Consider the following 14,907-nt stretch of genomic DNA (forward strand, 5'->3'; position numbering starts at 1 on the left):
CCTACCTATATGCGGTATTTCCGTGCCGTTCTAAGCAAATTTGTATGTGTCATCTCTAATTTTCAAAATGAATTTCCTTTTTGTGTGCTCGTACTGCTCATGAAGTGGCAGGGGTGGCCAATATTTCCCATGCTAGATGTGTTATTCTCAAGATGAGTGTTTATTCACTTGTCATTGCACGAGAGTACGGCGGTAATAGGGATGCCCAGTCCTAAAATGAAAAAGAATTTTACTTTATGTTGTCAAATAATAAATTCCTTGGAAAGTGTTGGTATGGAAGGCACCCGTGGATATGGCTAGCCATGGATTGTGAAAGAATGGTGGAAAAGGGAATAAATATTATTTTATACTTAGGAACCGCCTATGATATATCTAGCATGGAAATTGTTGGGAATTACCCGGTAGTCTTCGTTGATGGGAAAAGCATGCTCCTGAAATTTTTTTATCTCTCAATTTAAGCTTTGAGCTCTAGCACCTCTACAAATCTCTAATTTCCTCTGCGAAGGGTCTATCTATTTATTTATGTAATAATTTTTACTCGAGTCTACATCTTCTCTTATAAAACACCAACTAGGGAGCACAATGATCGTACTTGAGCATTGGATGTAGCTAATATTCGAGTGTGTTTCATGAATGTATCAATGATTAAGCATGATGGGCTAGGGATAACTTTCTTTGGTGTTGATATTTTGAAAGACATGGTTGCTTGTTGATATGCTTGAGTATTGAAATCTTCATGTGAAAACTAGACTATTACTTTGAACCATATAAAAGTCCAAATTTCCATGCTACAAAAGAAAAGAATATGTGATGAACATGTTAGGCAGTATTCCACATCAAAAATTCTGTTTTTATCATTTACCTACTCGAGGACGAGCATGAATTAAGCTTAGAGATGTTGATACGTCTCGAACGTATCTATAATTTTTTTATTGTTCCATGATGTTATATTATCATTCTTGGATGTTTTATATTTATTTTATAGCAACTTTATATCATTTTATGGGACTAACCTATTAAAGTAGTGCCTAGTGCCAGTTGCTGTTTTTTGCTTGTTTTTTACTTCGCAGAAGATCAGTATCAAGCGGAGTCCAAACGCAACGAAACTTTTTGGAGATTTTTTCTGGACCACAACACACCTTGTGAGCCAAGAAAGTACCAAAGGGGAGGCCCGTGGGGAGCACAACCCACCAGGGTGCGCCCAGGAGCCCAGGCATGCCCAGGGGGGTTGTTGTAACACCCTCGATGCGGCTATATCTCCCACGTGTTGAAGCACGACTTAGAGGCATAACCGCATTGAAAGCAATGTCGCAAGTGAGGTAATCTTCGCAAACAACCCATGTAATACATAAGGGGAAGGGATACATAGTTGGCTTACAATCGCCACTTCACACAATTACATGAATAAAGCATTACATCAACCAGTTACAAACAAGGCCCGACTACGGAGCCAAAATAAAAGAAGACTACCCCAAATGCTACACAGATCCCCGATCAACCCCAACTGGGCTCCACTACTGACCAACTAGACCGAAACAGCACAAAGTACAAGATCTTCATCGAGCTCCTCCTTGAGCTTGGTTGCGTCATCTGCACGGTAACATCGGCACCTGCAAACTGGTTTTGGAAGTATCTGTGAGTCACGGGGACTCAGCAATTTCACACCCTCGCGATCAAGACTATTTAAGCTTATGGGTAAGGTAAATGTATGAGGTGGAGCTGCAGCAAGCGACTAGCATATATGGTGGCTAACATACGCAAATGAGAGCGAGAAGAGAAGGCAAGGCACGATCGAGAAACTATGATCAAGAAGTGATCCTAGAACAACCTATGTCAAGCATAACTCCAACACCGTGTTCACTTCCCGGACCCCGCCGAGAAGAGACCATCATGGTAACACACGCGGTTGGTGCATTTTAATTAAGGTAAACTTCAGGTTTTCTACAACCGGACATTAACAAATTCCCATCTGCCCATAACCACGGGCACGGCTTTCAAAAGTTCATAACCCTGCAGGGGTGTCCCAACTTAGCCCATCACAAGCTCTCACGGTCAACGAAGGATATTCCTTCTAGCGGGAAGACCCGATCAGACTCGGAATCCCGGTTACAAGACATCCTCGACAATGGTAAAACAAGTCCAGCAAGACCACCCGTTGTGCCGACAATCCCGATAGGAGTTGCACATATCTCGTTCTCAGGGCACACCGGATAAGCTAAGCGTACGGGAGCCAACGTAACCCAAGTTGCCAAGGGACGGCCCCGCACGGTGCTCTGGGTTGGGCCAACACTTAGACAAGCGCTGGCCCAGGGGTTTAAAATAAAGATGACCCTTGGGCTGGCCTAACCCAAGGGAAAAAGAGGCTAGGTGGCGAATGGTAAAACCAATGTTGGGCATTGCTGGAGGAGTTTTATTCAAAGTGAACTGTCAAGGGGTTCCCATTATAACCCAACCGCGTAAGGAACGCAAAATCCGGGAACATAACACCGATATGACGGAAACTAGGGCGGCAAGAGTGGAACAAAACACCAGGCATAAGGCCGAGCCTTCCACCCTTTACCAAGTATAAAGATGCATTAATTAAATAAGAGATAATGTGATATCCCAACAAGTAAACATGTTCCAACAAGGAACACCATCTCCATGTTCCAACAAGGAACAAACTTCAATCTTCACCTGCAACTAACAACGCTATAAGAGGGGCTGAGCAAAGCGGTAACATAGCCAAACAACGGTTTGCTAGGACAAGGTGGGTTAGAGGCTTGGCTTAACAATATGGGAGGCATGATAAGCAAGTGGTAGGTATCGCAACATAGGCATAGCAAAAGAGCGAGCAACTAGCAAGCAAAGATAGAAGTGATTTCGAGGGTATGGTCATCTCGCCTGAAATCCCGCAAGGAAGAAGAACGAGTCCATGAAGAAGACAAACAAATGTAGACGAACGGGTCCTCACAATCACGACGTTAACGGAACCAACCCGAAGAAGCAACACCGAAAATGAAGCACACAACATAGTAAACAAGCAACACATGAACATGGTATGATATGCGGGATGCGGTATGCGGTGCATATGCATGATTTGGAAAGGAATGATTGAACCTGGCCTCAACTTGGAAATCCAAGAGTGCCACTGGAAAGGTGAGGTTATTTCGGTTGAAATCGATATAAAGATCGCCGGAATCGGATGCACGGTTTGGAAATGGCAAGCAAAACAAATATGGCACCGGTCTGCGATAATCAGCAAGTAGCCATCTAAATGCAACAAGATAAATATTCTACAGCACTCAAACATGGCAACAAAATACATGGCAGGGATCCACTCATGATGCTTGACAAAAAATGAACACTGAGCTACGGCTAATTCATCCATTAACAGGTTCAAACAAGCATGGAAAAAGTGCAAATGATAACAAGTTTCAGACTTAGTGAAATAACAACAAATCAGGAATTTATTATCAGGAAGCATACTTTGGAGCATGACAACTATATGCTACAGGAACTTAACATGGCAAAGCAAGAAATGGCATGAAGCTACTCAAAGCACTTGACAAAAGTCCCTTAGTGACCTTGAGCCAAAAGGGATCAGAAAATACAATTGCAAGCATGTGAACATGGCAAAAACATAAACAGATTCAGACTTAGTGAAAAACTGGAGCATGCAAATCAGTTAACGAGTAGGCATGTTTACGAGCTCGATGCACTCACTACAGAGCATGGCATGACAAACTAATAATACACCCATCAAGAAGACATGACATAGAAGCTAGAAATGGCAAGAACAACAACATAGCATGCACGAATCAATAGCAACATACTCGGCAAAATCGCTAACAAGTTAACAATCTGCCAGGATTCACGAAATAGCAAAAGTAGAGCTCGAACGACTCAAGCTAGGGTGCTCCATAAATGCAAACAAAGACATGGATGGATAGAGCGCCACAATGTTAACAAAACATCCTTACTGATCATCCTCAAAAGAGGCACGGATCACAAGGAAACAACATGAACATATGGCATAACGACAAAATCAGGACAAGCTCGGACTCCGACGAGCTTCTGCTGGAGTGACGACGGGGTCAGACGAAGGGGCGGCGACGCGGGAGCGCTGCGGCCTCCAGCGAGGAGATGGCGGTGGCAGACGAAGGCGCGCGAGGTGCGTGGGCGGCTCAGCCGAGACAGTCGAGGCGGAGGGAGGACGAACGGCGGCGAGCTCCGGTCGCCGGAGTTGGTCGCCGGCGACGGTCGTGAAGGTGGCGGCGAGCGCGGCGGAGGAAAGAGCCGGCGAGGTTGCGGGCGCGGGCTCCCGCGGGGCGAGATGGGCCCGCGCGGGCCCCGGATGGGCTCCGCGGGCCGGCGGCGGTGGAACGGCGACGTGGCGGCTCCGGATAGGCTGCGGGCGGTGGCATGATGACGTGTCGCGATATGATTAGTGGAGGCGAGGTGGTCGGTGCGCACGGACATGTCCGGACTGCGGGAGGAACTGTCCGGCGGCGCGCGGAGGAGTTTTTAGGGTTTCAACTGCGCGAATTTCGGAGGGGATGACATATTTATAGGTAGAGGGAGCTAGGAGAGTCCAAATGAGATGCGGTTTTTGGCCACGCGATCGTGATCGAACAACCGAGATGATGGAAGATGTTTAGGTGGGTTTTGGGCCACTTTGGAGGGGTGTTGGGCTGCAACACATACGAGGCCTTTTCGGTCCCTCGGTTAACCGTTGGAGTATCAAATGAAGTCCAAATGGCACAAAACTTGACAGGCGGTCTACTGGTAGTAAACCAAGGCCGCATGACAAGTCTCGGTCCAATCCGAAAACGTTTAACACCCGCACACGAAAAGAGGTAAAAGGGAACATTGGGTGACATAGGAGCGCCGGAGTGCAAAACGGACAACGGCGAAAATGCTCGGATGCATGAGACGAACATGTATGCAAATGAAATGCACATGATGACCTGATATGCAATGCATGACACGCAAGCAATGACAACGCAACAACAGCGAATAACTGGAGGACACCTGGCACATCGGTCTCGGGGCATTACAGTTGTGCCCCCATGTAGCCCCCTGCACCGCCTCTTCGCCCTATAAATATCCAAATATTCTAGAAACTCTAGGGGAGTCGACAAAACACAATTCCAATCACCGCAAGTTTCAGAACCACGAGATCCAATCTAATACCATCACGGAGGGGTTCATCATCCTTATTGGTGCCTCTCCGATGATGCGTGAGTAGTCCACCATAGACCTCAGGGTCCGTAGGCAGTATCTAGATGGCTTGCTCCCTCTCACTTCTAATTCTCAATACAATGGTCTCTTGATGTAACTCTTTTTGCGGTGTGTTTGTTGGGATCCGATGAACTTTGAGTTTATGATCAGATCTATATTCATGAATATTATTTGAGTCTTCTTTGATCTCTTATATGCATGATTATTTATAGCCTCGTATTTCTTCTTTGGATCTTTGGTTTAGTTAGGCCAACTAGATCGATTTTTCTTGCCATGGGAAGAGATGCTTTGTGATGGGTTCGATCTTGCGGTGTTCTTTCCCAGTGACAGAAGGAGCACCAAGACACGCATGTATCACTGCTATTAAGGATAACAAGATGGGGGCTATTCCTACAAGAATAGATCGCGTCTACATCATGTCATCGTTCTTATTGCATTATTCCATTTCTCATAAACTTAATACACTAGATGCATGTTGGATAGCGGTCGATGTGTGGACTAATAGTAGTAGATGCAGACAGGAATCGGTCTATTTATCTTGGACATGATGCCTATATAATGATCATTGCCTTGGATAACATCATAATTATTATTCGATCTTCTATCAATTGCCTAACAGTAATTTGTTTACCTACATATGCTATTTTTCTGGAGAGAAGCCACTAGTGAAATCTATGTCCCCCGGCTCTCTTCTTGATCATATTTGCCTTTGATATCTATTTTTATTCGTTTTTATTTTGAGATCTATTAATCCGAAAACCCCAAAATACCTCGCTCCACCTTTTTATTATTTATTTTATTTTGCGTTTTATCGAGAGCTACTTATCCAATCTATCACAAATTTATCTATCTTTTTACCAGGAGGACCAAATATTCTCTCGTCAACTTGCCAATTTCTGACGTCGTTAACTAGGAGGGATTGACAACTCCTCTTACGCGTTGGGTTGCAAGTATTCGTTTTGTGTGTGCAGGTAATGTTTACATAGTATTGCTTAGTGCTCCTACTGGATTGATACCTTGGTTTCATAACTGAGAAAAATACCTACCATAATTGTATTGCATCATTCCTTTCTCTTTGAGAAAATACCGACGCAGTTTCAAGCAAAACTCGAGTAATTTTTTTATATTTACTATACATTATCTATGGTAGCACCTAAGTGATGTAAAATTTAGTTGTTCATATATGCACATCATAGATTTTATCCTCGTAGATGAATACAGAGGACGAGGCGCTGGTCGTGGTGCTGGTAGGGGTACTGGCAGAGGAAGAGGGGGCTTTGTTTTTGGCCGAGGTTTTGATAGAGGAGCACCTTTGAATCGAGATGATCTGAACATTGATGAATTAACACCTCAAAGTTGGAGACACATCAATTTATATAACAACGGCTTGAATGGTACAGTTGCGATGGAGGTTGAAGGGCTAAAAACTGCAGCGACCAATCTGTCAACCCAAGATGCACGTTCTGAGTTGTTGAATGTTCATGGAAAGAGGAGTGTTGATGATACTAGTACAGTTCAGGAAGTGGGGAATAAGCTAGCCTTAGTCCCGGTTGTTACAGGTGGATCTTTAGATGCTCAGTTGAAAGGAGATGTTACTGAGACAGTTTTGACGGAACTGACAGTTGCTAGCACCTCACAGAAAAATGCAAATAATAAGAAGTTGAAAGGAGATGATGGTTCTGTGGTTAGTACTTTAAGCAATGAATTGGCGGGCTCCCTAGAGGGGCGCCGCCCGGATCAATGAATACCCTAAGTTGGAACTGCCGGGGCGGGGGGAACCCCCGGACAGTTCGTGATCTTGCGATGTTGGTGCAGTCGCATTCCCCTAATTTTGTTTTCTTATGTGAAACTCGACAGAAAGTGAACAAGTTGAAATGAATTAGGGCGAGACTAGGCCTACAAGGTTTTGAAGGAGTTGATAGTGATGGAATGAGTGGTGGATTGGCATTATTCTGGCATGAATCATGTCAGGTTAATCTTTTGAGTAAGACTGGTTGCTATATTGATGTGACAGTAAAAACTAGTGTTGATGGATAGCAATGGAGGTTGACTGGGGTGTACGGTGAACCAAGAGTGGAGAACCGACATCTTATGTGGGATACACTACAAAGACTAAGAGCAGTTTCAGATTTACCTTGGTTAGTTATTGGAGATTTTAACGAAGCAATGTGGGGGTTCGATCATTTATCTGTCACTACTCGCCCTGAGCCACAAATGAATGCTTTCCGGGATGCACTAATGTTCTGTGGGTTAGTAGACCTGGGGTTCGTTGGTGTACCCTACACCTGTGACAATAGGAGGGCGGGTTCTGCGAATGTAAGGGTGCGTTTGGACCGAGCGGTTTCAACAAGCTCTTGGAGAAATATGTTCGCATTTCATAATGTACATCACCTAGCAGCGCCGAGTTCAGACCATGTGCCACTATTGCTGAGAGGTACGGTGGACCATCAACCGATAAGGAATACATGCCGACGTTATGAGATCTTCTGGGAGAATGATGCTGGGTTGCCGGAGTTAATTAAAAATGCATGGGAAGCTTTTGGTGCTCTTGAAGACCTCGGTCAGGTTAACAAAGCACTCCGGGACACTATGCAAATGCTCCAATCTTGGAGTAGGAAGAAATTTGGCAATGTAATAAGGGAGATACACAAAACAAGGTCAAAGCTGGAGGAACTCATGAATATGAATGCATATAGGCAAGAAATCAGGGAGGTTTCAGATAAACTAAATGACTTGCTATATAAGGAGGAAATGTTGTGGCTTCAGAGATCCCGCATAACATGGCTAAAAGAGGGGGACCGAAACTCAAAGTTCTTCCACACTAAGGCGGTTTGGAGGGCAAGGAAGAATAAGATTAGGGTGCTTCATGACAGTGAGGGCAATGAGCATTCAGATACACAAACTATGGGCAACGTGGTCTCTGCTTACTTTCAGGATATCTTCACTGCTGATCCAAACCTTGATTCTGCTGAAGTTTTGGACCTCTTTATGTTGGAGATATGCCCTAGAGGCAATCATGTATGATGATATTTCCTATGTGTTTATGAATAAAGATAGTCCTTGGACATTATCAATGATGTGTATCAGCAAGTACGTGACTTGTTTGTGGGACTATGCATTGTATGATGATTGTCCTAAAAGGTCCCTAGTCGAAAGGGTTGTGTGGACGCGCAGCCAACTAGACTAGCATATGACACAGTCGATGGCCTGGTCTCACTAGCCATGGAGCATTGGATGCTAACCGGATAATATGGACTTGGAAGGATCTGGTCAGATTCGACGTAGTCGGATCCAAGTCGAGATAAGGTCCGAGTCGGACAGACCCAACTATGAGACGCAATGATATGTCATCTATGAGTCTCTAGTACAACATATGTTCTATGTCCTAAGACCTGAGCTGACGCATGTACTCGGGATGGTGACAGACTTGCTTTGGGCCGACCAAACGCTACTCCATGACTGGGTAGTTACAAAGGTAGGTTTCAGGCTTGTCCAGACCCATGCTGCGAGACATGGTCGAGCAAGATGGGATTTGCCCCTCCGACCAGGGGAGATATACTCTGGGCCCCTCGTGTGATCCGACCAGGGTAAGCATGGCCATGCGACAAGGATTATGAGATAATTCGGATAGTGGTCGGCATCACTAGAACGAGAAAGAGGTTGGGCTAGCACAAGGATGACAGACTCGCCTTGAGCTCGACAACATATATCGTGTGGCAAAGGGAATGGAAGTATGATGTATAGGTTCGCTAACCAGCTTCATAGTCTGCTTGGTGTTCGGCATGCCTTGCTAGAGGCCGCTACCAACCATGCAGTTCGGAGTTGATCCGAACTGCGACCAAGTCGACTTGAACCTAAGGGGTCGCACGCTTAAGGGAAGGAACCTACGAGGTCGGATCCGAGGACACTGGTCGGATGTGATCTAAATTGTATTTGGATTGTGGCCGAGTAGACTTATGGGCTTTAGGGTCTGTGTGAGGCCCAAGTGTTGAGCCCGCGACGGACGCCTATATATACTGGAGGTGCCGCACACTCACGCAGGTGATCGCTTCGGCGCTGTCACTAGGGTTTGCATGTGTTGCGAATAGACACCTCCACTTGCCTCCGGTTGTGTGATCGGACCTAGCAGTTTGCCGCACGACGTTCCTCCTGCACGCGCGGATACCGTTAGAGGCGGTGCACTTGCGCCACTCCGGCGAACCTATACGTCGGAACCGACCACCGGTTGTACGAGGGAGATCGGACGAGGAGGAGACGATCCACGCGGACGCGCTGCCCCAACTCTTCTTCCGCTGCACGGCACTGCGCGTCTAGTGGTAACGAACTGTGATCCATCTCTCGTAGCATGTTCTTGGTTGTTCTACGCGTAGGAAATTTTTAATTTGCAGTCGACGCACCCTACTATAGATCCCAACACTTTAATCCTATGGTCTCGCATGATGATAATGTGAAGCTTTGTGCGGATTTCTCTGACCAAGAAATTTCAGATGCGCTTTTCCAAATTGGGCCATTAAAGGCGCCGGGTCCTGACGGTTTTCCAGCCAGGTTTTTCCAACGTAACTGGGATACTTTAAAGGTAAATATTATTAAGGCAGTGAAGCAATTTTTTAGGACTTGTGTCATGCCAGAGGGAGTTAATGAAACTAGTATTGTTCTTATTCCAAAAATTGCAAACCCTGTTAAAGTCTCGGATTTTCGGCCTATCAGTCTTTGTAATGTTATTTACAAGGTGGTCTCAAAGTGCTTAGTTAATAGACTTCGGCCTCTCCTGGATGGTATTATATCCCCTGAACAAAGTGCTTTCATCTCTGGTAGAATGATCACTGATAATGCCTTGGTTGCTTTTGAATGCATTCACTTTATTAAGCAGGAGAAAGACCCCAAAAAGAGTTGTTGTGCTTACAAACTTGATCTATCAAAGGCATATGATAGGGTTGACTGGAACTTCCTGAGGCGGGTGATGCAAAAGTTGGGGTTTGCACATCGATGGATTGACTGGATTATGACCTGTGTCACATCGGTGCGATATTCTGTAAAATTAAATGGGACCCCCTTGGATTCATTTGCACCGTCGCGTGGGCTACGGCAAGGTGATCGCTCTCCCCAATTTTGTTTTTGTTTGTTGCTGATGGTCCATCTACAATTCTGAGGAGCCGGGTGGACTCTGGTAGTATTCAACCAATCAAAATTTGCAGGAGAGCTCCGGGTATCTCACATCTCTTGTTTGCGGATGATACATTACTTTTCTTTAAAGCCTCTCGTCCTCAAGCAGAAATGATAAAATCTTGTCTTGATTTATATGCTAAGGCCACAGGCCAATCCTTAAATTTCAATAAGTGCTCTATCATGTTTGGTGATGGTTGCCCAATTGTTGATCAAGAAGAGGTGAGAGATGTGCTGAATGTTATTAATTCTGGGTTTGAAGAGAATTATTTGGGGCTGCCAACCCCGGATGGGCGTATGTCGAAAGGGAAGTTTCAGAATCTGCAAGCATAGTTGTTGAAGAGACTTATTCAGTGGGGGATGGGCATCTCGCACAACCCGGCAGGGAGGTGTTGATCAAATCGGTGGCGCAAGCTCTGCCAACTTATGTAATGGGTGTTTTTAAGTTACCTTTTTCAGTTTGTGATGATCTCACGAACATGGTCAGAAATTTTTATTGGGGAGCTCCAAAGGGTAAGAGAAAAGTACACTGGAAGTCATGGCAAAAGTTGCAACAACCGAAGTGTAAGGGTGGAGCGGGTTTCCGTGATTTTCATATTTTCAACCAAGCACTATTAGCTCGGCAAGCTTGGAGGCTCTTGACAAAACCAGACACTCTATGTGCTTAACTCCTTAAATCTCGGTATTATCCTTATGGGAAGTTGGAGGACACTGTCTTTTCGGGCAATGCATCATCTTCCTGGACGACGATCTCTCATGGCCTTGATTTGCTCAAGAAAGGATTGATATGGAGGGTGGGTAACGACCAAAGCATAAGGATTTGGCGTGACAACTGGTTACCTAGACCCTTTTCCTATAAACCTATTACATCTCGAGGAAATTGCCGGATGAGGTTTGTGTCGCAGCTCCTGAACAGTAATGGTTCTTGGAATACTAACTTGGTAGAATATATCTTTCTTCCATGTGATGTTGTGGAAATTCTGAAACTGCAAGCTTCGCCGAGGCAGGGGAAGATGTACTGGCTTGGGGACCAGGCAGAATGGGAGGTTTCTCGGTAAAGTCAGCATACAATATGGCGTTTGAGGAAATGTGTAGAGGTACTTCAAAAGCATCCAGCCATGCCCCTGATGGCTGTCGGGCGTGCTGGAAGATGATCTGGGGCAGCTTTGTACCACCTACTATGAAGAACTTTGCATGGAGAGTTGCTGTTAACTCCTTACCGACTTGGAAAAAAAGAATAAGATAGGGCTGGAGGAGTCGGATGTTTGCCTGGTCCGTGACAGGGAGCCGGAAGACAGCTTCCACGCCCTGTGTAGGTGCCCTCTTGCGGTACAGTTATGGGACTGCATGTCTAAAATCTGGCATTTGCCAAAGCTGAAGGAGTTCACCCATACAGAAGTAGAATGGCTGTTGGATGCCCTTTATCCACTTGCAGATATTGAACGTGCAAAAGTAATGCTTACTTTATGGAGGTGTTGGCACAACCGGAATGAAGTGGTGCATAATAAAGATCCAGCTCCAATGTTGGCTTCCCGTAGGTTTCTTTGTGAGTATCTTGACTCACTGATTTCAGTGTACAATTCAAACTGTACCATCCTTCAAGGTAAAGAAGTAATTTTCTATGAGACTAAAACCAATGACGCACATAAATTGAGAAAGTGTACCTGCTGCTGTTAAATGGCCGGTACCACTGGCGGGATGTGACAAAGCTGAACACGGATGGTTCATGGACGGAGGAAGGAACAGTAGGTGCAGGTATGGTACTGAGGGATACCCTGGGAAATATTATCTACTCTTCCTGTAGAGAATTATTCAGATGCCGTGACGCGCTCGAAGCTGAATTGTGTGCTTGTATGGAAGGGCTTTCACTTGCTATCCAAAGGACGGATCTACTTATATGGTTGGAGATGGACTCACTTTCAGCGGTAAACATGGTGAATGGAAGAGAAACAGACCGGTCTGTCTATACTTCTTTGGTGGCGGAGATTAAACACTTGCGATCTCTTCGTATGACTTGTATTGCTCATGTCAAGCGTAGTCAAAATCTTGTTAGCGATTTCTTAGTTAAATTTGCTAGTAGGGAACATAGAACTGTAGTCTAGCTGGGCTCCGGCCCCCAGAAATCGTTGATCTTTGTAAGGTGGATTGTATGGTTGAGTAATACAAGTATATACCTGCAAAAAGAATATATTGAAGATGCTCTTATACTCAGTTCGCTCTTTTTTTCTTCTTCTCCGAGAGACGTGTTGGAGTTTGTGGCTATGTGCTATGGAGGAGACATCAAAACGAGAGAGAACGTGCAGGAAATATATTTCTCGTTGTCCATTTTTCCCCAAACACGCGGACGAAGGAATCACCCCTAAACCCTCCTCTCCCCGCCGCCGAAGCCGACATGGCCGTTCACCACCTCCTCCGCCGCGGGATCTCTGGTGGGTCTCCCCTCCACCCTCTGCGCGGCCTCCTCGTATCGCAGGTATACGCACAGCTCCCGCCCTCGTCCATTACTCAGCGCCGACGTGTCGGTTCCTGATTTCATGGTGGCCCCTTGTCTGACTTCCCTCCTCGAAGGAGCTCGGTCGGCGTCAGGCGAGCTCGGCGGCGGCGGGGGACGCGGTGGCCGAGCTGAGGGGCGCGCGGGAGGACGTCAAGCAGCTGCTGAAGGAGAAGTCCTGCCATCCCATCCTGGTATCGTATACACGACCTTGGATACCGAGTTTTCGATTTCGAACAGAGGAATGCCCGTGTTGGGCTTTAGATTATCTTCTGGGCAGCCAAGAAATTCTGAATTTAACATACGTGATCCTTATGTAGTCTAGGGACTGACACTGCTTTATTATGTTGTGATGAGTGCTGTAAATGCACCTGTCTGCAACCTGTCACACACGCAAGTTTTAAAATTTGCACACTGCACAGTTCCTGGTTTTGCATCTGCTTGGCCCAACATTAGCTGATGCAGCCTACAAATGCCTCTTGGTGACATGTCTGCTGAACCGCTTCTGGTTTCAGGTTCGCTTGGGTTGGCATGACGCTGGTACTTATGACAAGAACATTAATGAGTGGCCCAAGTGTGGTGGAGCTAATGGTAGCTTGAGGTTTGAAATTGAGTTAAAGCATTCGGCTAATGCTGGTAGCGCTTCTCCTCCACAGGTTCTCTTTTGTTTCATACAACGAGGGCTCTTTTTAAAACTAGTTCTACTGCAGGTCTTGTGAATGCTTTGAAACTTATTCAAGCCATCAAGGACAAATATGCAGGTGTTACTTATGCGGATCTGTTTCAGCTTGCCAGTGCTACAGCCGTTGAGGTACTTTGTGGCGCTTCAACCTATCAATGATGATCATTCCAAAAAAGTACTCTTAGATTAGCAATGATGCGACTGATTTGATTTTGTCATTTTTCAGGAAGCTGGTGGCCCCAAAATCCCCATGATCTATGGAAGGGTTGATGTTTCTGCCCCTGAACAATGCCCACCAGAGGGGAGACTCCCTGGTTAGTAATTAGTATCCATGGCCCAGCTTACTATGTATGTCGATTTAGCTTATTTCTGATCTTACCGTCTTTGTCTAGAGCTCGAATATTATACTGCACCTTTAGTTTTGCATGATATAGATCTCTACAGCATGTAGCAACAATTTCTCAGTGATGGGAGCAATAAACGATTATCTGGTAAACTTGAATGGTTATCCGTTGATTGCTGCAGATATTTCAGTTTACGGATCAAATCATCAAAACTTTAACAAACCAAATGAAGCTCTTACGTGTGTTTGCACGTGCTACTTGTCTATTCTAGGTTCTTAATATATTAGTAGTATAACTGAACTTTGATGAGAGTGGTAGAGTATACAGTCGAACTTCGTAATTCTTGCGAAGGGGGGTATATTTAACTAAAACACGTATTGAAAATTAACTCAGTTTTTGATTCTATTTATCTACCTGTTGGACATAAACTTAAGAGCTACCACATGCAAAGGACAGAACTGTCTCATGGACGTACTCTGCTTCACGCAAACATGCCTCCTGAGGATATCACATGTATTTGAATGCTTGGTTATCTGCTGTGTTTAACTAAAACATGCATTCATTAAAATATTAACTGAACGCTTGATTTTGTTTCTCCACACTGTTGAATATTGATTTATGGGCTACCACATGCAATGCGACAGAGTTATCTCTGGCCATTATCTGCTTCAGGCCGACATGCCTCCTTAGGATATCACCTGTATTTAAATGTATATTTATTTTATCTCCAAAATGTACTTGGATGCACCATATTAACTTCAGTAATAGCATCTCCGGCCGGTCTGGGCTAATTTGATCCCCTAATTTTGCACGGACACGTCCGGACAGTGTCTGCTCCACGCCCTTAATTTGTGTGTGCTCGCAGCTGTGTCCACTTAAATTGTCCAGACACATGAATATGATTGGTGGGGGTGGGCCGGATCCAACGTGGAGGGCTGCCCAGGGTGCTGGACAGCCTGACATATAGGGACAATTTGGGTCTCTCTCTCTCCCTCTCTCTCTCT

At 45.3% G+C, this 14,907-nt stretch overlaps 1 protein-coding gene across 2 annotated transcripts in view; it reads left to right on the forward strand.

Annotated features, from left to right (window-relative positions):
* Positions 1 to 12,687: 12,687 nt before the first annotated feature.
* The window catches only part of LOC119300763 (probable L-ascorbate peroxidase 6, chloroplastic/mitochondrial), a 4,662-nt gene continuing 2,442 nt past the window's right edge, over positions 12,688 to 14,907 (forward strand). The window contains exons 1-5 of one of the 2 annotated variants that reach the window (XM_037577655.1): positions 12,688 to 12,859; positions 12,973 to 13,071; positions 13,393 to 13,513; positions 13,588 to 13,688; positions 13,786 to 13,873. In XM_037577655.1, the coding sequence (XP_037433552.1) occupies positions 12,779 to 12,859; positions 12,973 to 13,071; positions 13,393 to 13,513; positions 13,588 to 13,688; positions 13,786 to 13,873 (490 nt within the window). In that variant the 5' untranslated portion in view covers positions 12,688 to 12,778. Of the gene's footprint in view, positions 12,860 to 12,954; positions 13,072 to 13,392; positions 13,514 to 13,587; positions 13,689 to 13,785; positions 13,874 to 14,907 lie in introns of both variants that reach the window. The other variant, XM_037577654.1, reaches the window with a different exon arrangement.

The sequence above is a fragment of the Triticum dicoccoides genome, chromosome 5A, assembly GCF_002162155.2.
Source record: "Triticum dicoccoides isolate Atlit2015 ecotype Zavitan chromosome 5A, WEW_v2.0, whole genome shotgun sequence".
Taxonomy (NCBI): Eukaryota; Viridiplantae; Streptophyta; class Magnoliopsida; order Poales; family Poaceae; genus Triticum; species Triticum dicoccoides.